This window comes from Rhinopithecus roxellana, chromosome 13 (assembly GCF_007565055.1).
Source record: "Rhinopithecus roxellana isolate Shanxi Qingling chromosome 13, ASM756505v1, whole genome shotgun sequence".
Classification (NCBI taxonomy): Eukaryota; Metazoa; Chordata; class Mammalia; order Primates; family Cercopithecidae; genus Rhinopithecus; species Rhinopithecus roxellana.
In genome coordinates, this window is record NC_044561.1 from 6642885 (window position 1) to 6664315 (window position 21431).

General features: G+C 56.9%; 1 protein-coding gene across 6 annotated transcripts in view; it reads left to right on the forward strand.

Moving 5' to 3' along the window:
• The window catches only part of PRR5 (proline rich 5), a 70586-nt gene that overhangs the window by 28560 nt on the left and 20595 nt on the right, over positions 1-21431 (forward strand). For 2 of the 6 annotated variants that reach the window (XM_010368824.2, XM_010368752.1), the window contains exons 2-3: positions 4775-4891; positions 17058-17138. In XM_010368824.2, the coding sequence (XP_010367126.1) occupies positions 4785-4891; positions 17058-17138 (188 nt within the window). In that variant the 5' untranslated portion in view covers positions 4775-4784. Of the gene's footprint in view, positions 1-4484; positions 4892-16526; positions 16546-17057; positions 17139-21431 lie in introns of those variants that run through there. The other 4 variants (XM_010368684.2, XM_030914594.1, XM_030914593.1 and 1 more) reach the window with 4 other exon arrangements.

Consider the following 21431-nt stretch of genomic DNA (forward strand, 5'->3'; position numbering starts at 1 on the left):
TAGTGCTAATGGACTAGAGCTCAGAGTCCCGTCCCTGGGGATGGGAACTGAGTCCAGCTGGGGCTGAGCCAGGCTTAGGGGTTGCAAGCCCTTCAGAAGGGTAGTTCTGAGGATATCAGGGTCCCCCTCAGTGACCAGGGTCCTCTACCAGCTCCAGACACCCCGCTGGCCAGGGGGAGTTTGGAATGAGTTTGGGTCCTGGGGAGGAGAGGACGTCTGGCCTGGCAACTTCCTGGAGCGAGGGCCACTCTGGTGGCTTTGGGGATGTGTGAATGAGTCTGGAGCGGGGGCCACTCTGCTGGCTTTGGGGATGTGTGAATGAGTCTGGAGCAGGAATGGCTCTGGTGGCTTTGAGGATGTATGAATGAGTCTGGAGCGAGGGTGGCTCTGGTGGCTTGGGGGATGTGTGACTGAGTCCCTTTGTCTCTCATTTCCTTAACAGAGGGGCATTTCCCTTCCCTGGTCTCAGACTCAAATGAGCCCTGCACAGGGCACCCCTCCACAATACAATTGCTGGGTCCCCCAGCCCCTCATCAGACCCAGAAAGCCCCATAAGTGAGAGGAGGGCCCGGTGAGGAGAGGAGGGCACCTGGAGCCCTCGTGCCTGCTGGCAGGGGCAGTACCCGGGTGGGAGCTGTCACGTGGGACGCAGGCCCAGCAAGACTGTCATCTGATGCTTCAGGGCGGCCGGAATCCAGGTTTCTGTGTCAGTCTCTCCGTTGTAAAATGTTGGCCGCATGCAGTTTGGTTTTTTTTTTGCCTCCGACACTGCAGGCCACACAGAACACACTTCGGGGCTGGACTCGGCCCTTTGTCCCCCAGTTGCCCCCTGCTCTGAGGATTTGTGACAGCTCTGTCCCCTCTTGGCCTCTGCCTGGGGTTTCTGGCCCCAGGGGCAGCCCGCAGCTGTGCCCTCTCTACCTGTCATGGCCCAAACCCAGAGCAGTGGCACCTTTGCCTGGGCCTCCACTGTCCTCCTGGCACTGGGCTCTTGGGTGTAGACAGATTTTACACATCTGTGGCTGGGGCCAGGGAGAGGTTATAGCTAATTCCTTAACGCTGACTAGAGATGCCTTTTCTAAAGATATCTTTAAAATGCCTCAGCCATCCCCACCTCCGGAATTTCTGTCTGGCCGCTTCTCCCAGACGCCTGTGGCATTCCCAGCCCCCCCCCGCCCCCCCGCCCCCCGTTTCCCTCCTCCTGCCTCCCACCTCGGGCTGCCGATTTCTCTCTGATTTCTTATCCCAAGGAGTCAGGCCTCCCTCCCTCTCTGGGGCTGGCCTCTCCAGCCAGCCAGGCCCTGCCAGCGGTCAGCAAGCGTGGGACCAGGCTGTGCTGAGCCCACAAAGCAAGCCGTCTCCCGAGAGCCTGCCTCCGGCGTGGGAAACCATTTCATCCCGTCTGGATCCCCGGCGGTTCTGCTTTGCTGCATTTACACCAGTGGCCGTGACAGAGATTCTTCCTTACATCTGTCCAGCCTGAGCACTTTTATGAGGCATTTTCACCAATGTGGTCCAGTGTAATCCTTTATTCTTATGAGATAAATGTTCATCCGTCCATTAAACCAAGTATCTATGAAGCACCCACTCTGTGCTAGGCACGGGGACTGTAGCAGTGAACAAGCCCTCCTGGCTTACGGCATAGGATGGAAAAAAAGTCATCAGGTGGCCGGGCGCGGTGGCTCAAGCCTGTAATCCCAGCACTTTGGGAGGCCGAGGCGGGTGGATCACGAGGTCAGGAGATCGAGACCCTCCTGGCTAACACGGTGAAACCCCGTCTCTACTAAAAAAAATACAAAAAACTAGCCGGGTGAGGTGGCGGGCGCCTGTAGTCCCAGCTACTTGGGAGGCTGAGGCGGGAGAATGGCGGGAACCCAGGAGGCGAAGCTTGCAGTGAGCCGAGATCACGCCACTGCACTCCAGCCTGGGCGACAGAGCGAGACTCCTCCTCAAAAAAAAAAAAAAAAAAAAGTCATCAGGTGACAAGAGGACGACCCCTGAGCCTGAGAGTGAAGGCGGTCAGAGACAGGGGCAACTAACTTCTCTGAAAGACGTTCTAGCGCAAGGGAGGGACCCGCAGCTGGAGGGCAAGCAGGTCTCAAAGGCCCCTCCGAGGAGTCAAGGATCTGGGCTTTATCCTCTGTTTTAATTCTTTTCAGAGACAATTCAGTACATGCCTTTGTATTTTTATATTTTTGTTGTTGTTGTTTTTGGTTTTTTTACAGTGATAAGGTAGGAAATCCATGTCTGGCTATGAAATTTGGTTTGGGATCTAAAAGATACAGTGTTCCTGTAAGTTTGAGAGCGTGGGCTGGGCACAGTAGCTCATGCCTGTAATCCTAACACTGTGTGTGGCCAAAGTGGGAGGATTGCTTGAGTCCAGGAGTTTGAGACCAGCCTGGGCAACATAGCAAGACCCTGTCTCTATTAAAAAAAAATGTTTTTTTAATTGGCCAGGGAGCCGGGTGTGGTGGTTCACACCTGTAATCCTAGCATTGTGGGAGGCCGAGGTGGGAGGATCACCTGAGGTCAGGAGTTCGAGACCAGCCTAGCCAACATAGTGAAACCCCCGTCTCTACTAAAAATAAAAAAAATAAAAAAAACTAGCCAGGCATGGTGGCAGGTGCCTGTAATCTCAGCTACTCAGGAGATTGAGGCAGGAGAATTGCTTGAACCCAGGAGGTGAAGGTTTGCAGTGAGGCATGATTGCACCATTGCACTCCAACCCAGGCGACAAGAGCAAAGCTCCATCACACACACACAAAATTAGCCAGGCATGGTGGCACATGTCTTGTAGTCCCAGCTACTCAGGAGGCTACCATGGGAGGGTTGCCTGAACCCAGGAGGTAGAGGCTGCGGTGACCACGATGGTGCCACTGCATTCAACCTGGGCCACAGAGTGAGACTCCGTCTCAAAAAGAAAAAGAAAACGTGTACAGCACTTGACGGTTAGTTTACAAAGCACCTGTTGCTGCCTGTGGGCCCCCAGCTGCCTGTGAGATGAACCGGTCCATTCCACTTTACTGACGAGCAAGTTTGTCTGTTTATGGCTCTGTCTCCCAAAGACAATGGTATTTATGTTTATGTCTGGAACACAGGAGGTGCCCAGGAGACACTGGTTGATTTGCACTAAACAAAGACTCTTCACGAGGCTCTCTTACATTTATTTTATTTTTATTTTTATTATTTTTTGAGACGGAGTTTTGCTCTTGTTGCCCAGGCTGGAGGGCAATGGCGCAATCTCAGCTCTCCGCAACCTCCGCCTCCCAGGTTCAAGTGATTCTCCTGCCTCAGCCTCCTGAGTAGCTGGGATTATGGGCATGCGCCACCACGCCCGGCTAATTTTTGTATTTTTTGTAGAGACGAGGTTTCTCCATGTTGACCCAGCTGGTCATGAACTCCTGACCCCAGGTGATCCTCCCACCTCGGCCTCCCAAAGTGCTGGGATTACAGGCATGAGCCACCACCTCTCTCTTACATTTTATATGGGGCCTTCCCAGCTCCTGGAGCTGTGGCTGTCACCCCCCATCTGATGGAGGGGTCAGGTGAGCCTTGTGGGAATCCCAGAAGCTGGGGACTGGGAAGGGCCCCATGCAAGGGGCTGGACGCTCCCTGTGGTGAGGCCCAACTTTGCCGTTTGTTGATTGCACAATGTTGGGCAAGTTATTTCACTCTGCGAGCCTCAATGTCCTCAACTGAAAAATGGGGAGAATAATAACCTCTGCCTCACGGAAGTAGTTCATGTTAGTTCATGTGAGATCAGATATCTAAAAGTGCTCTGCAAAGCAGGCAGGAAGCACCAGCTGTGCCCTGCCTTCACTGGGATCACTCTGCCCCCACCACAGAGACTTGGGAAGCTCTGCTTGGTTTTACCATCCAAGAGACCTGGGGGTGGGGGATAAGGAGCAAACCCTCTACTTCTTCAAGCCGCCAATCCAGCAAATCCTCCAGGCAGCCAGGCAGTGCTGAAGTCCCCATCCAAGGGGGTCTAGGCCGAGGCCGGGTGGGGTGGGTTCTTGGGCCGAGGTGCCTGGAGGGGAGTGAAGGCCTCTACCCAAAGTCCTCATGAGAAGTGGGTGGGGGAGCCTGTGTTCAGGTGAGGGGTACGGAGGCACCTTTGTGGCACAGCCTTTGCGAGGAGGGACGTAAGGGAGAGACCGCCGGGGCCGGGGTCGCTGGACATCGTGTGGGCGCGACCGCAGTGCCGGGCGGGGGGCGGGCGCTTGGGCTTGGGTCCTGCGCCCCGTGCGTGTTGGTTTCCTGTGGGCACGTGGGGCCCTCGGAAGAGGGGAGGAGGGCGAGCACGTCCCCAGAGGGTAGACCGATTGGGGCGTCGCGGCAGCTGCGGCCGCGGAGACGCCGGCTCCGCCTCTTGTACACGACCCCTCGCCTGAGGCCCCGCCCTGCCCGCGATGCCCCGCCCCCTCCGCCCCGCCCCCCGGGGCGCCGCGACCCGCCCCCTCCCCCGCCCCTGGGCCCGCCCCCGGCCTCCGTTTGCGCCGGGTCCGTGCTGGCCGCGCGCCTGGCGCTCCACGCTGAGTCGCTCTGTGCAATGATTAACCCGGCGGGGCGGCCGGCGCGGGACCCGAGACGGAGGCGCGGGGCCGGGGCGGGACCCCTTAGGGCCGCTCGGCTTCCTGCTCTCGCCTGAGTTTCCGCGTAGAGGGCGCAGCGCCGGCCCGGGGCCCTTGGCGCGGCGTGGCGCAGGGAACGGCGTGGGGCGCGCGTGGGCGCAGCGCAGGCCGGTCCGGGTCACCATGAGGACTCTCCGCAGGTTGAAGTTCATGAGTTCGCCCAGCCTCAGTGACCTGGGCAAGAGAGAGCCGGCCGCCGCCGCGGACGAGCGGGGCACGCAGCAGCGCCGGGCCTGCGCCAACGCCACCTGGAACAGGTAAGGCCGCGCCCTCCCGGCCAGCTGGAGGTCCCGGAGCCGGGGGAGAGGACCCTCGAGCCGTCCGCGGGCGAGGGGCCGCCCCGAGCCAGGAACCGTGCCGAAGGCGGCGCGGCGCTTCACAGTTTGTAAAGAACTTGCCCCGCCGGAGTGGTGCGGGCCTGGAGGAAAGTTCAGTGCAGCGTGGTTCCAGAACCCAGGAAAGGGAGCGAGGCCCGCCAGCGCCCGGGGCTGTCCCAGAAGCGCCCGGCGGGTGGGCGGCGGGTTGGGCCGGGAACCCGCGTGCCCGCCTCCCACCCAGGGTCTTTCCACGTCTCCACTCCGGTGCTCGTGACAACCCGGGAGGTTAACGGAGCAGGAAGTATTTTTCCCATTTTGCGGTTGAGCACAGGAGCCTCGGGGCTCAGTGGGTGGGTCGCGCAGGCTTCCTGTGTCTCTTTAAGGTCCCTTAGGCTTTCCCTGGAGAGGCCCCTTGTCCTCCAGCTGTCAGCAGGGGGTGCGGCAGCTGCGAGGCATTCTTCAGAGGACCCTCCTCCAGGGGTCATTTCAAGACAAGCAGGGGCCTGGGAAGCCCCTTTCCCCAGCTTTATTTGAGGAGCAAGGCTGGGATCCGAAAAAGAAACGATTTATTTAGTGGAACTCGCCAGCGTCTCTGCTCCCTAGGAAAATGAGAGGCAGGAGAAAGTGAGGCAGGCTGTTCGGGGGAGGCTGTGGACGCTGCCCCTCTCGCCCCCACACCTGGCAGTGAAATCTTGCCAGGATGCTCCACCGGCTGTGGTCTTGGCCACCAGGAACCCGGCTGTCACTTGGACACACGTTGTTTTCAGTTCATTGAATGCATTGTGAGCCAGCGAGATCCTCTTCAAACGTGGTGTCTTCTGTCTCTGAATTGTAAACTGCTAGAGGACTGGCAAGTGCCTGCCTCCGTTTCCCTGTCCTGTCAGTGGATATTCGCATTCCTCTCTGTGGGGAGGGCTGGTGTGGGAACAGTGAAGGAAGGACTCCTGTTGGGAAATCTCACTGAGCCAGCGACTCCGTAGTGTCTTAAGAGCTGTGTTCTCCACCAGGCACGGCGACTCGCACCTGTAATCCTAGCACTTTGGGAGGCCAAGATGGGAAGATTACTTAAGCCAGGGAGGTCGAGGCTGCCATGAACCATGATGCCACCACTGCTGGGTGACACAGCAAGACCCTATCAAAAAAAAAAAAAAAGCAGTGTTCTCCTTCTCCAGTATTGAGATGAAAGCCATCTCTTTCTCCTTGTTTGTCTGCCGTGATTTAGAGGAAAGAGCTAAATAGACTTATTTCAAATCCCAACTCTGCCCCTTCCCTACTCTGTGGTCTTGAGCAAGTCACTTAACCTCTGTGGTCCTCAATTTCCTTATCCATAAAACAGGCCCATGACAGTACCCACCTGACGGGGCTGTTGTAGGGATGAAATTTGAACATGCAAAATAAAGCCTTCAACACAGTGCTTAACACATAGTAGTAGATCCTCTGTACCTCACAACTCAAGCCCAGACTCACGCAGGGGATGGGTGTCGGGGTGTCCCTGTAGGGGTGGCGTTTGGAGGGCTCCACAGGAGTCAGCCAGTTACTGAGCACCCACTGACAGCCACTTGGTGAGCTCCCTCCCACCCCTGAGTTGGGGTGTCCTGCTGCGGGTCCCCAGACAGGTGGGGGCACTGGCTGTTTGCTGGCTCAGAGGGCTTAGACACTGCCATCACCCCACCTTGGGTGACCCTGGAGTGGGCTCAGAGTCTTAAGAGTCTTCTCAGAGCTCAGTGAGGCCTTGCAGGCAGAGGCTGCCTGAGCCCCCCCGATCCCCACCCCCACCCCCGAGATTTCACTCAGCAGCCTGGTGGATTACAGAGAAATGCCAGCCCCTCCCCGCCGCACCTTCAGGACTCCAGGGCTCCCAGCCCTTAGGCCTGCGTCAGCTCCCGCCGCCCCGGGCAGCAGGGACACAGCCATTTCCTGCACTCCTTTTATGTGCCACGCCCCAGGCCAGACCCATTCACCGCACTTAACTGACTTTGCCACTCTCCTAGCCCAGTGAGGGAGGTATTACCAGCACCCCCCACCGAGAGACGCAAAAGGGCAGAGAGAGCACCCAGGAGACCTGCCCAGTTCACCCAGACCTGCGCCCCGGCTCTCCTCCCCAGCAGATGTGGGAGATGGAGCCAAGAGAAGGCAAAGTGCCTTCCCCAGCCAAGTCCCTGAGTGGAAACCGCAGGGGGCAGGGCACCCCTTCTGGTCCCTGTCTGCCTGCTCCTGCTCCTAGCAGTGCTCCCTGCCAGGGTCCCCCAGGACAACAGGTCTGTGCAGGGTCGGGACAGGCGTGTCATTCTGCAGGGCCTGGCTTGCCAAGCCTTGTACTCCTCATTGTGAGTCCAGTACACACCCCTTTTATCTGTGTGACTGTATTAGCGTCCCAGAGCTGCTGTAACAAAGATCACAAACTCGATGACCTGAAACAGCAGAAATTTGTTCCCTCACAGTTCTGGAGCCGGAAGCTGGAAGTCCAGGTGTCACTACCACCAGAGGCTCTAGGGGAGGAGCCTTCCCTGCTTCTTGCAGCTTCTGGTGGCTCTTTGGCTTGTGGCTGTATCTCTCCGATATGTACCTCCCCATGGCTTTCATTTCCATGTCCAAGTCTCCCTCTCCTATCTCTTTCTCTTTTTTTTTTTTTTTTCTTTCTTGAGACGGAGTTTCATTGTTATTGCCCAGGCTGGAGTGCAATGGTGCAGTCTCAGCTCACTGCAGCCTCTGCCTTCCGGGTTCAAGCAATTCTCCTGCCTCAGCCTCCAGAGTCGCTGAGATTACAGGTGCCCACCATCACGCCCAGCTAATTTTTTGTGCTTTTAGTAGAGACGGGGTTTTACCATGTTGGTCAGGCTGGTCTCAAACTCCTTACCTCAGGTGATCCACCCGCCTCGGCCTCCCAAAGTGCTGGGATTACAGGTGTGAACCACCGTGCCTGGCCTCTTTTATTTTTGAGATAGAATCTTGCTCTGTCGCCCAGGCTGGAGTGCAGTGGCACAATCTCAGCTCACTGCAACCTCTGCCTCCTGGGTTCGAGTGATTCTCATGTCTCAGCCTCCCGAGTAGCTGGGATTACAGGTGTGCACCACCATGCCCAGCTAATTTTTGTTTTTGTTTTTGTTTTTTGAGATAAGAGTCTCTGTCACCCAGGCTGGAGTGCAGTGGTGCAATTTCGGCTCATTGCATTCTCCGCCCGCGATTCTCCTGCCTCAGCCTCCCGAATAGCTGGGATGTAGGCTCCCACCACCACGCCCAGCTAATTTTTGTATTTTTAGTAGAGACAGGGTTTCACCTTGTTGGCCAGGCTGGTCTCGAACTCCTGACCTCAGGTGATCCGCCTGCCTGGGCCTCCAGAAGTGCTGGGATTGCAGGCGTGAGCCACCGCACTGGGTTCCCTCTCCTTTCTCTTGTAAAAACACTAGTTATTGGATTTAGGGCCCATCCTTAATTAAAGACCATGTCCAGATCCTTAATTAAATACCGCTGCAAAGAACCTGTTTCCATAGTGTAAGGCTTGCTGTGTCATGAGAACTGAATCCAAGTCATTGATTGATTGATTCATTCATTCATTGACTGTGCTGGCACTGGGCTGCTCAGGATATCAATTCAGCAGAGAACAGCCTCCTGGAGCTTAGAGTTCCCAGAGGGAGGCATTGGTAAATAAACGAGGAGGCAAGTAAGTGCAGGTGGGCTTGGTGCTGGGAAGAAGGCAAACCAGGGGCACTGGGGTGCTGAGCGTTTCACTGGGGGTCTGCCTTCCGTTCTTTCCTCCATGGAGGTTGATTCTGTAGGTGTGCAGGAAATGTTTGGTTTTTCTCTTTTGAGAGAGGGTCTTGCTCTGTCACCTGGGCTGGAGTACAGTGGCACAGTCATGGCTCAGGCAGCCTTGACTTCCCAGGCTCCAGCGATCCTCCCACCTCAGCCTCCCAAGTAGCTACAGGTGTGTGCCATCACCCCAGCTAAATTTTTTTTTTTTTTTTTTTTTTTTTGTATTTTTGGTGAAGATAGGGTTTCGCCATATTGCCCAGGCTGATCTCGAACTCCTGAGCTCAAGCAATCCACCTGCCTCGGTCCCCCACAGTGCTGGAATTATAGGAATAAGCCACTGCACTGGGCCCAGGAAGTGTTTGTAAGGGAGCTGTGGATGCCAGGCTGGCCTGCCAGCTGGACCTCCCTTAAGCAACATAAACCAGGACTGCAGAGGTGGTTTCCTGAGTGCCCACTCCTTATTTATTGGTCCCATTTTGCCTCTAGCCTGTGATAGGTCTGCTACCCATTGCGAATGCTGCAGAGATGTGTCCCCATCAGACTCTCCCAGTGGGGTGACAGATAAAGACATGAAGGCTGACGTGCCACACCCCTGGCACCCCCATCCTTATTCCCTTCCTTCCTTCCTCCCTCCTCAAGGGCCCCTGGTCCCTATTCCCTGCTAGCTCCCCGGCAGCTCCACTTCCCTCTGCCCTGGGTCTGGCCCCTGTGCCCCTGCAGGGCCTCCAGCCATGAAGGTCATGCTCTTGGGTTGTGGGGCCAAGTTGTGCTTTCACATCTTCCCACTGGAGGAGGCGGTGGGATGGGAGTGGCCACTGGGGCGTGCCCTGCAGGCAGAGCTGAAGTAGTCCTGGGGAGGGCCCGTGTGGAGGAGGGCCTGTACGCCAGCCTGAGGAGCGGGGGCATGAGGGTGCCCTGCTTGGAGGCTCCGGCAGGGGCAGGCGGCCCAGTGATCCCTGACTAGGCCCCAGCCGCCGGCATGCCCTCTTAGGACTCTGTGCTTGTGCCCTAGGCCTGGCCCCAGCCTATGCCTCCTGGCAGGGATACATCTTGCCATCCCCTCCTGCCTCCCCCAGCCCCAGAGGCTCTAGAGAAACTTTCAGAAGATGCCCTAGATCCAGAGCGGGCCCCAAAATGCCATGAGGGCACGTGAGGGTACCAAGCCCTCTGAGCCAGTGCCCCGCCAGGACATGAGGGCACGTGGGGGTACCAAGCCCTCTGAGCCAGTGCCCCACCGGACCATGAGGGCACGTGGGGTTGCCCAAGCCCTCTGAGTCAGTGCCCCGCCAGTTGCCCTCACCTCTGTCTGAGGATCCCCAGCAGGGCAGACCACTGCAGGAGACCCCAGCTGGGGGTGGGAGGAGCTCCCCAAGCCCCACCCCTGCAGTCCACCCCAACACAGACCCCTCTGTGTGTTTGGGCCAAAGGGCCTCAACCGTGATGGGACACTTCCTCCTTGCCAGGCCTGTGTCTCCCAAATGCTTGAGGCTTTAGAGAGCCAGGCCTACCTCCCCCTTGAAGTGGAGGCCCAGGCAGGCAGGAGTAGTGCGTGGCCCCAAGATGCCAGCCTGGTGCAGGGCTGGTGATGACTCACTTCTCACTCACTCCGCACGAATCCACCTCCAAAGCTAGGGTGACTGTCTTCAGCCTACAAATGGGGAAATCTGGCCGGACGTGGTGGCTCATGCCTGTAATCCCAGCTACTCGGGAGGCTGAGGCAGGAGAATCGCTTGAACCCGGGAGAGGGAGGTTGCAGTAAGTCGAGACCACGCCACTGCACTCCAGCCTGGGAGACAGAGCGAGACTACAACACAGAAAACAAATAGGGAAACTAATGCCAGAGGAGAAAAGGGACTCAAGATCGCCTGCTAATGTCAGGGTCTGGGGTCTGAACCCAGGTCTAACATGGGGCCAGGACACAGGGACACATGTGGGTTCACGTTCCGGCTGGGGCCAGGGTGAGGTGGGTGTTGATGGCAAGAGCTGGCTTCCATAGCTAGGGTGGGAGTACAAGGGCAGGGCCCTATAGGACCTTGTCTGCACTCCCTAGTCCTGGACAGGAACCAGCTGAGGCTGTGACCACTCCAGCCACCTCCCCCAACCCTGCACCCATGTCTCCCCCAGCAACACTGTGCTCCCCATTACACAGCAGTGGTACTACCTACACCCCGACCTTACTGGGCCCTGTGGATGAACTTTCATTCCCCACAGCAACCTTTAAGGTGAGCTCAATACTCCCATTTTGCAGATGAGCAAACTGAGGCTCAGAATGGTATAGGGAGGTCAAGCGAGGTGGCTCACACTTGTAATCCCAGCACTTTGGGAGGCCGAGGCGGGTGGATCACCTGAGGTCAGGAGTTCACGATCAGCCTGGCCAGCATGGTGAAACCCCGTCTCTACTAAAAATAAAAAAAAAAAATTAGCCCGTTGTGGTGGCGGGCGCCCATAGTCCCAGCTACTCGGGAGGCTGAGGCAGGACAATCGCTTGAACCTGGGAGGTGGAGGTTGTAGTGAGCTAAGATTGTGCCGTTGCACTCCAGCCTGGGGGACAGAGTGAGACTCTGTCTCAGAAAAAAGAAAAAAAAAAAGCAGTACAAGGACTGCCCAGGTTCACGCAGTGAGTTGGGGCGGAAGCTGGGATTCAACCTAGGTCTCACTGGAAGCACGTGCTCATGGGGGTCTCTGAAGGCCAGAGGATGTTTGTTGGCTGAAGCCTCCAGGCTGGATTGGGGCCTGGTCGCAGTGAGGGGGCCTGTGTCTGGCTCCCCACCACCCCTGCCTGTGGCTCCCCACCACCCCCTGCCTGCTTGCTCTAGGTCCCAAGCTCCCTGCCCGTCGGAAGCAGCCTGGGCAGATCTCTTGCCCTAGTTCCCAGAACCTGTGACTGTGAGGCTTTATGTGTTGAAAAGGACTTTGTAATCACAAGGGTCTGTGTGAGGGAGAGGCAGGGGTAAAAGGGACAGGGATGCAGTGACGGACTCAGAGAGCTTAGAAAGTGTCACACTGCTAGCTGTGAAAATGGAGGAAAGGGCCCTGAGCCGAAGAATGTGGGCACCTCTGGGAGATGGAAAAGGCAGATATTTCTCCCCCAACCCGAGCGTCCAGAAGGAACAGCCCCACCAACACCTTGATTTTAGTCCAGGAAAGTGGATTTAGAACGTCCAGGCCAGGTGCAGTGGCTCACACCTGTAATCTCAGCACTTTGGAAAGCAAATGCAGGCGAATCACCTGAGGTCAGGAGTTCGAGATCAGCCTGGCCAACATGGTGGAACCCCATCTCTACTCAAAATACAAAAATTAGCCGGGTGTGGTGGCGCACACCTATAATCCCAGGTCCTCTGGAGGCTGAAGCAGGAGAATCGCTTGAGCCTGAGAGGCAGAGGTTGCAGTGAGCTAAGATTGTACTGATTGCACCGCTGCACTCCAGCCTGGGCGCCAAAACGAGGCTCCATCTCAAAAAAAAACAGAAAAAAAGAACTTCCAACCTCAGAACCATAAGGGAACAAATTTGAGTTGTTTTCAGCCACCAAGTTAGGGGTGATTTGTTACGGCAGCCGTGGAAACCCACACACTGAGCGACTCTTCTTCCCTCGTGTGTGCGGTGGTATGCCACTCCGAACCCCTACCCGCACCCCTCCCCACCCTGCCTCATGCTGGGGAGGTGGAGGGTGGAAGTGGGATATGAGGCAGAGGGGCCTGAGGATGGGCAGGCAGCCAAGGGGAGGCCACGGGCACGGCCCTGTCGCCCTCCACGGCCTGTTCTGGACAGACGGGGTGGAGCCCAGCTTTGCTGAGTGGGCCTAGGTGCCCCCATACAGCCCTAGGGTAGCCCGGGCCAGGGTGGCCACAGGCAAGTGCCCTCACATTAGCCCCAGGGCCTCAGCCCTTCTTCAGCCCAAGCCCCAGAGGCAGCAGATCTCAGCACTGCCGGGCACCGTGGAGCCTCCCTAAGGGTCCTGCCCTTCTCTCCCTCACCTGCAGCCGCCCAGTGCTCAGGAGGGGCTGGCCCCCCTGCTGGGACTTGGCCTCAGGAGGACTTACCCTCCCGGGATGTGAGGCCCTGCCCTGGGAGGGCACTGCCTGCTGGGGCTGGCGGGCTTCCTAGAGGAGGCGGTCCACATCTGGACAAGGGAGGTCATGGGCCGTTTGCACTTGAGCCCTCACCCAGAAGCCACGGCAGTGTCCCCTGTGGTTTCCAGGGACATTTACACGTGCACCAACTGGGCCTGTCTGTTGGGCCCGGAGGGGCAGCTGGGGTTTTGTTTCTGTTTTGGGAGATGACAGGTCGGTCACATGAGACCCTCCCACCCTCCCCGCCCTTCCTTTATCCCTGAGTGGCCCGCAGCGGAGGCTTTTTTGTTTACCAAACACCCTTACCCCACCGTCTCCAAGGGTTTGGGTGGGGGTGGAGAGGAGCAGAGGTCCTGAGTGGCCTGGGGGTGGGGGAGGGGCCTCTGCAGGTGCCAGGCTGTGTGACTCCGTGTCTTCTCCTGTATGTAACCTGGGGCCTGGTGGTTAGACGACTGAGAAGCCACAGAGTAGGTGGGCCCAGGCTGGGTGTGGCCAAGGAGTGGTAGATGCAAGCCCCACCCTATAGCTTCACGGAAAAGGCTGCAGGGCAGGGCAGGGCATGCTGACCTTACAGCAACCGGGGCGGTGGCACTGTACTGAGAAGTCCATTTTCCTGCTGGGGACGCTGAACCACTGAGTGGTTAGGTGGTAACTTGGCCGAGTTACCCAGCCCGGAAGTGTAGTGCTGGGATTCAAACCCAGGCCTGCACCTTGGACCAACCTGGGGATGGGAGGAAGTTCAGGGTCCGCGGAGAGAGGAGGCAGGGGTGAGGAGTGTGGATGGGAGAACGTCCAGGGCAAGGAGCCCAGGAGAGGCTCAGGCCTCTGGGTGGGGAAGGGCACACCACAACACTTTCGGGCAGGTATTCTCGGGCAGGTGCTTGCTGGGCTTTGCTCTGTGCAGCCAGAGTGTGAGGCTAGGTGGGGCATCGGGAGGTCTAACCGTAAGCCAGGTAGACCCTTCCTCCCCTAAAAAGAAGACCATGGTCAAAGTAGCTAGCTCTCCCACACAGCTGCAAGGGAGGGCAGGTGGGGGGCGAGCCCCAGGCAGAGGGAACAGGGGGACGGAGGCCCGGCGCAGGAAGAAGCCAGCGCAGCACCAGCCTGGGGCCTCAAGGGAATAGTGAGGAGGGCTGTGTGAGTGACACCAGACCCCAAGAGGGCCGCAGGTCAGAGAGAGAACTTCTTCCAGAGGCCCCATGGTGTAGGGTCACCCCTGGCAGGGTGACCAGAGTGGGCTGGAGGTCCCCAGGAGGTTTAATGAACAGGAAGGAAGGACAGGCTGCTCAGGGCAGGTCACTGAGGACAGCAGGGCTGAAGCCTGGGACCCGCTGCGAGCCTTGGTGGCCCTGGCGACACCGCTGCACTGTCTCCTCTGCCTGAATTGGGTCCAGCAGTGGCTCCAGCATGCACTGTAAGGGAGGCCTGGGCTCCAGGAGAGAACTTGGGAAGGCACCCCTGAACCTCCATCCAGGGTCTGGAGATAGTAGCTAGGAGTACCTCCGCCTGCCATATCCCAGAGGCTCTCCCAGGCAATGAAGGGCTCCACTGCCTCCAACCCACCCCAGCAGCTGCCACAGGGCTGGGAGGGCGTCTGCAGCTGCTAGGATTGCAGGGTGGCTGCTGTTGGGGGACAGCTGGTTTCCTAGCGGACTTCCCTTGGGATTTTCAACTTTTTTTAGTCTGAAAATAGGGACGGGGGCAGCTCTACTGTGACATCGTTGTGGGGCTGGGGCCTCCCCAGTGCTTCTCACAGGGGAGCATCATCCCAGCCACGAGGGGATGACTAGCCACCAGCCTCTCCGCTGGGCCGGCTCCTTCAGACTCACTGGGGGTGGCGCTCTTAACGATTCCCAACTTACAGACAATAAACAAAGGTAGAGAGCCTGTGTCGCCAGACAGGGGACTAAGGAGCATTCCGGTGCAGTTGGGCATCCCAGGCCAGGGATGCGTATCCGGTGTGATCTCGGCCGGTGCCTGCTGAGAAGCTGATGAAGCCCTGAGCCGAGCTGGGTCTCAGCCTGCAGCCGGGCCAGGCCGAGCACCAGCTGTGGAACCTGGCACAGCCCCCATGCTGCTCAGAGCCTCCTCGAAGCATGTGGAATATGAGGCCTGTGACTCTGCCCTGCGCCCGAGAGGACAGGGAGACAGGAAGCCCCGCCCAGCCCCGGCTCCGTGTGGGGACGCTGCCTGGGAAAAGGAGCACAGGGGAGTTCGGGTGCACAGGGGTCCAAGATGCCGGCTGCTCTGTGACTTCCAGCAGAGGACTTAGCCACTTGGGCCTTGGTTTTCTCATCTGCAAAATGGGTGGCCAGGTCACAGGCAAGGGTAGAGTTAAAGCAGGGGAGGACGTTAGGAGCGTGGTGGCGGCTGCCTGCTTTGTGGTGTGGCCAGCATCCTGTGGACAGCTGTCCCCTCCAAGGTGAGAAGTGTGGTGCTGGTCTGCCATAGGAACCTTAGGGCTGCAGCCAGGTCCTGGGTGGGAGGTGACTGTTGTACCCAGACCTGGTTCTCACCCTGAGGACCTCGTGGCCAGCAGCGGGCCCTCATGACCAGGAAAGTGAATCAGCAAAGTGCTGGTGGAGAGTCAGCACTGGGAAGGGAAGGGTCAGGGGTCAGAGGGCTTCTTGAAGGTGGTAGCCTCGGAATCAAGATGAATAGCTGCTTGCCTCATGGATAGGGACGAGAAGGGCCTTCCAGCCAGGAGGGGCAGTGGGTACTAAGACCCAGAGATGTGGTGCTGCCCGGAGGGTACTACACTGGGGTCAGAGCTCAGGATGCCTGGGAGTGTGGGGAGGGGCCATGTCGGGGGGACCCTGGATGCTGCCTGCAGGGCCTCAGGCTGTGCCTGCCGGGCAGTGGCTGCCTCACAAAGCCCTGGGCAGGGAAGGAACTGCGGCCTCTGCAGAGGGTGGATGTGGTGGAGAGGTGGGAGGCCGGCTCGTGTCATCCGAGGTCCCGGCAAGCCAGGAAGGGGCGCGGGGAGAGCTCTAGGAGGTAGAAATGGGCCGGACTTCCCGACCTCAGTTGATTCGACCTCCTCAGCCTCCCAAAGTGCTGGGATTACAGGCATGAGCCACCCTGCCCGGCCTCATTTTTGTATTTTTAGTAGAGACAAGGTTTCGCCATGTTGGCCAGGCTGGTCTCAAACTCCTGACCTCAGGTGATCCGCCCATCTTGGCCTCCCAGAGTGCTGGGATCACAGGAGTGAGCCACCGCGCCTGGCCTATTTTTGGTTTGTGTAGAGGCAGGATCTCACTGTGTTGCCCAGGCTGGTCTCGACCTCCCAGCCTCAAGCAATCCTCCTGCCTTGGCCTCCCAGAGTGTTGGGATTACAGGCGTGAACCACTGCGCCCTGCTGCCACAGCTACCTTCACATCACAACAGTCACGTTGAGCAGTTGTAACAGAGACTGGTGACCCATGAAGCCTAAAAGATTTGCTTTCTGTCCCTTCACAGAACATGTTTGCCAGCTCCTGCCTTAGAGAGTTTGGTTTGGTTTGGTTTGGTTTGGGACGGAGTCTCGCTCCGTCGCCCAGGCTGGAGTGCAGTGGCGCGATCTCGGTTCACTGCAAGCTCTGCCTCCCGGGTTCACGCCATTCTTCTGCCTCAGCTCCCGAGTAGCTGGGACTACAGGCACCGGCCATCGCACCCTCCTGATTTTTTGTATTTTTTAGTAGAGACGGGGTTTCTCCATGTTAGCCACGACGGTCTCGATCTCCTGACCTTGTGATCCACCGCCTCAGCCTCCCAAAGTGCTGGGATTACAGGTGTGAGCCACCGCACCCGGCAACCTTAGAGAGTTTTACAAACAGGGGCAGGAAGCATGAGGGGTTGGGAGCCCCGCAGCTGGCTAGGGACGCAGTGATGCTCCTGAACTTGGAGTGGCTGTGGAGGTAGAGAAGGGGCAACAGTGCACAGGACTTGGATGTTTTTGAGGGTGGGAGAGGCGCGGGGGTTTCCTGATTTCTGGCCTGGGCAGGGTGGGGTTAAGAACCCAGAAAGGAAGCAGAGCTGGCTGAGGTTTGGCCACATAGCGTGCAGAGGACGTGGGAGCAAGGTCCTGGAGCGGTGACCAGAGGGCACCTGGTGATACAGGCTGGGCTCCAGCAGGGCCGGACCGGGGTTGCAGGGCCTCAGAGTTGAAGTGGGTATGAGCAGGGTCCTGCAGGGACGGCGATCCTGCCCTTCTAAGAGAGAGGAAAAGAGGAAGGGGGCCTGATGGGCAACCAGGGGGCGCTCGGACCTCGGGACCGCGGTGTTCTCTTCCCTCTGCCCACAGCATCCACAACGGGGTGATTGCCGTCTTCCAGCGCAAGGGGCTGCCCGACCAGGAGCTCTTCAGCCTCAACGAGGGTGTTCGGTGAGTGTCTGTCCCACCTTGAGTGGCAAGGAGGTCCTTGAGTGGCAGGGAGGGCTAGGCCCAGAGTCAGAGGCCCCAGCCAGGCCCCTGACCCATCAGCCATGCCTGGGCTTCCTCGCCCAGAGACCATCTGTCAACAGGAGAGCGAGGTCCAAGTTAGCAGTGGCCACGGGGCCAGGACCTCCACAAACCACTTCAGGCCTCGTGGCCCTGCGCCCCGACCCGCCCAGAGAAGGGTCTTCAAGGGGAAGCGGGGTAGGACTTAGACAGCTGCTGGAGATGACGCCGACAGCCCCCACTGGTGCTGAGCTTCACGAAAGATATTTATTCTGTTGAAGAGGAAGGACCCACCTTGCCTAATGATGGGAGTGTCATTCCCGGAAAAGCAATTCCAGCCCTGCCGAACGCCCCTCGTTTCCTGTGAATAGCCGGGAAATGAGGATTGCGAAGCAGCAGGCTGGACGCACAGTCACCGAGCTGCTGCCCCGAGCCAGGTGGCAGGAGCTTCAAGGGAGTCCAGGGTTGCCATTTGTAGTGGAGGAGGCCAAGCTCAGAGAGGTCAAGAGACTCGCCCCGGATCACACAGCTGCTCCAAGGAGGCGGGTCCCAGCTCTGTGCTGTTTCCTTTGGCCCTGACCCTGTTACCTCATCCCTGTGTCAAAAGAATACTGGCAAAATAGGCAGTCATCCTTCCCCTTGTTATTCAGGAGAAGAGTCAGTGGACCGCCCAAGACTTTCATACACAGGCGCCCCCTTCCACCCTGTGTGACAACGCTGAAGGGGCCCTTATGTGTGGGTAAACTGAGGCCCAATACATGCCACTTGTTCAGGGTGTCCTGCCTTTCTCTGGCTCATCTGGCCCACCCCTGGGTGGGGCTCCGGGAGCCCATTTTCCTGATGAGCCTCTGCTTCAGGAAACAGGACCCTAAAGGATCTGCCGGGGGGTTTGGTTTGGTTTGGTTCTTGAGACAGGGTCCTGCTCTTGCCCGGGCTGGAGTGTGGTGGTGCAGTCTCAGCTCACTGCAGCCTCTGCCTTCTGAGCAGAAGCAAGCCTCACACCTCAGCGTCCTGAGTGGCTGGGACCACAGGTGTGTACCACTACGCCTGGCTGATTTTTTATTTTTTGCAGAGATGGGAGTCTTACTACCCAGGCTAGTCTCGAACTCCTGGACTCAAGCCATCCTCCCACCTCCGGCCTCTCAAAGGGTTAGAATTACAGATGTGAGCCACCATGCCCGACCAGCTGGGTATTTAAACAACAACAAAAGGAGTTACTTTTAAATTCACAAATCCGGCGGCAGGCACAGTCCCCGGCTTTGGACACCCTTCTCCCCTGCCCGTCCTTGGCATGAACAGCATTGGTAATTGGCTATTCTTGCTGCTGCCTCTCCACAGGGCTGATGTAGAGCAGACGGCCTCCCCAGGAGTGTGTGCTGGGGATGGGTACACAGAGAAGCTGCCCTGGGCCCCAGGCTCCCCTCGCCAGCTCCAGGATTCTACCCAAGAAATGGGTAAAAATCAGGGGCTGTGTTAGACTTTGAGCCCCTGGGCAATTAGGTTATTCGGGGCAACTTCTTTTTAGCCAGTTGAGAATTAAGTGCTGGAAGGTTTAAGGAATAAGAGCAGGGTCTTTTTACTGAAGCCTTGCTCTGTGCCAGCCTTAGACCAGTTTTCCACGCCAAACCCATCCATGGCCTGGAGCAGTGGCTCATGCCTGTAATCTCGGCATGTTGAGAAGCCAAAGTTGGGGGATCGCCAGAGGCCAGGAGTTTGAGACCAACATGACAAGACCCTTTCTCTATTAATATGTGCTAACGTTTTTTAAAAGTAAATTTAAAAAACACTCATCCACTCTTCACTGCAGCGCCAAGGAGTGGACGCCTTGTTATCTCCATTTTACCGGCGAGCAGACTGAGGCGCAGCAGTTGACGTGGGTTGCTGAGGTCACAGGGCTAATAATGAATAGAGCGGGAGCTCAAGCCCCTGCCTTCAGGGCCGCTGGGTTGTTCAGCCTCCTGCCCTACCCCAGCCCTTCTGGACGGTGTGGCCACATTAAAGTCAATGACACTAGCCTGGGCACAGTGGCTCACCCTGTAATCCCAGCACTTTGGGAGGCCGAGGCAGGGGGATTGCTTGTGTTCAGGAGTTCAAGACCAACCTGGGCAACATGGTGAAACCCTGTCTCTACCAAAAATACAAAAAATCACCTGGGCGTGGTGGCGGGTGCCTGTAGTACCAGCTACTTGGGAGGTTGAGGCATGAGAATCATGTGAGCCCGGAGGCGGAGGTTGCAGTGAGCCAAGACTATGCCACTGCATTTCAGCCTGGGTAACAGAATAAGACCCCGTCTCAAAAAAAAAAAACAAATGACTTTAATGATACATTAAATCCATAATTGGTCACTAGCTTTGATCCCATGAGATCTCTGTTACTAGAGACATTGATTTCACCAGCATCCAAATGGTCCCCCTTGATTTTTTTTTTTTTTTTTAAGACGTAGTTTCACTCTTGTTGCCCAGGTTGGAGTGCAGTGGTGTGACCTCATCTCACTGCAACCTCCGCCTCCCAGGTTCAAGTGATTCTCCTGCCTCAGCCTCCAAGTAGCTGGGATTACAGGCACACATCACCACGCCTGTCTAATCTTTGTATTTTTAGTAGAGATGGGGTTTCACCGTGTTGGCCAGGCTGGTCTCGAACTCCTGACCTCAGGTGGTCCACCCACCTTGGCCTCCCAAAGTGCCGGGATTCCAGGCATGAGCCACTGCGCCCGGTATCCAGGAGATTTTCATTACCCCAGCAAGAAAGCTTTAGCAGCCCCTCCTCATACCCTGGCAGTGACCACAGACAGCTTTCTGTCTGTGGATGTGCCTATTCTGGACATTCCGTTATCAATGGAAGTACAGCAGGTGGCTCTTCACGCCTGGCTTCTCTCACTCAGTGCAGTGCTCTTGAGGTCCATCAGGGAGGAGCACGTACCCCTGCTTCGCTTTTACCACTGCTTCGCTATTTTATTTTATTTATTTATTTATTTTTTGAGACAGAGTTTCACTCTTATCGCCCAGGCTAGAGTGCAATGGCGTGATCTCGGCTCACCACAACCTCCGCCTCCCGTGTTCAAGGGATTCTCCTGCCTCGGCTTCCCGAGTAGCTGGGATTACAGGCATGCACCATGATGCCCGGCTAATTTTGTATTTTTAGTAGAGACAGAGACAGGGTTTCTTCATGTTGGTCAGGCTGATCTTGAACTCCCGACCTCAGGTGATCCACTCGCCTCGGCCTCCCAAAGTGCTGGGATTACAGGTGTGAGCCATTGCATCTGGCCTGCCTGCTTTGCTTCTTTTCATGCCATGTCATATTCCGTTGTGGGTATGGAAAGCACGCCATATGCGCACCCACTCCTTGGCTGATGGACGTGGTTCTTTGTACCTTTTGGCTGTGATGAATAACGCTGCTGTGAACATCTGTGTGCAAGAATTTGTGTGGATGCATGTTTTCGTCTCTTTTTTTTTTTTTTTGAGAGTGAGTCTTAATCGGTCACCCAGACGGGAGTGCAGTGGCGCGGTCTTGCCTCACTGCAACCCCCACCTCCCGGGTTCAAGCAATTCTCGTCCCTTAGCCTCCTAAGTAGCTGGGATTACAGGCGTGCACAACCATGCCTGGCTAATTTTTATATTTTTAGTAGAGACGGGATTTCACCGAGTTGGCCAGCCTGGCCTTGAACTCCTGATCTGAAGTGATCTGCCCGCCTCAGCCTCCCAAAGTGCTGGGGTTACAGGCCTGAGCCGCCGCACCTGGCCTCATGTCTCTTAGGTTCGTATACCTAGCAGTGGAATTTCTGGGTCCCATGATAACTCTGTGGTTATCTTTTTGAGGTACTCTCGCCTTTCCCACAGTGACTGTACCATTCCACTGTCCCACTTAGCAGCGTATAAGCAGGGCAGGAGAGTTCGGTTTGTCCACATCCTCACCAATGCTTATTTCCAGGGCTTTCATTCCGAGAAGTGGCATCTGTTTGTGGTTTTGATTTGCATTTCCCTGATGACTGATGATGTTGAGCACCTTTTCAGGTGTTTATTGGCCATTTAGGTTTCTTCTTGGGAGAATTGTCTGTTCCCATCACTTGCCCATTTTTCAGTTGGGTTATTTGTCCTTGTATTATTGAGCTATGGGAGTTCTTTATATATTGTGGATCTAGACTCTGTTAGATATTGGTTTGCAAATCTTTCCTCCCATTCTGTGAGCTGTCATTTCACTTTCTTTCTGTGTCCTTTGAAACACAAAAAATTTTAATTT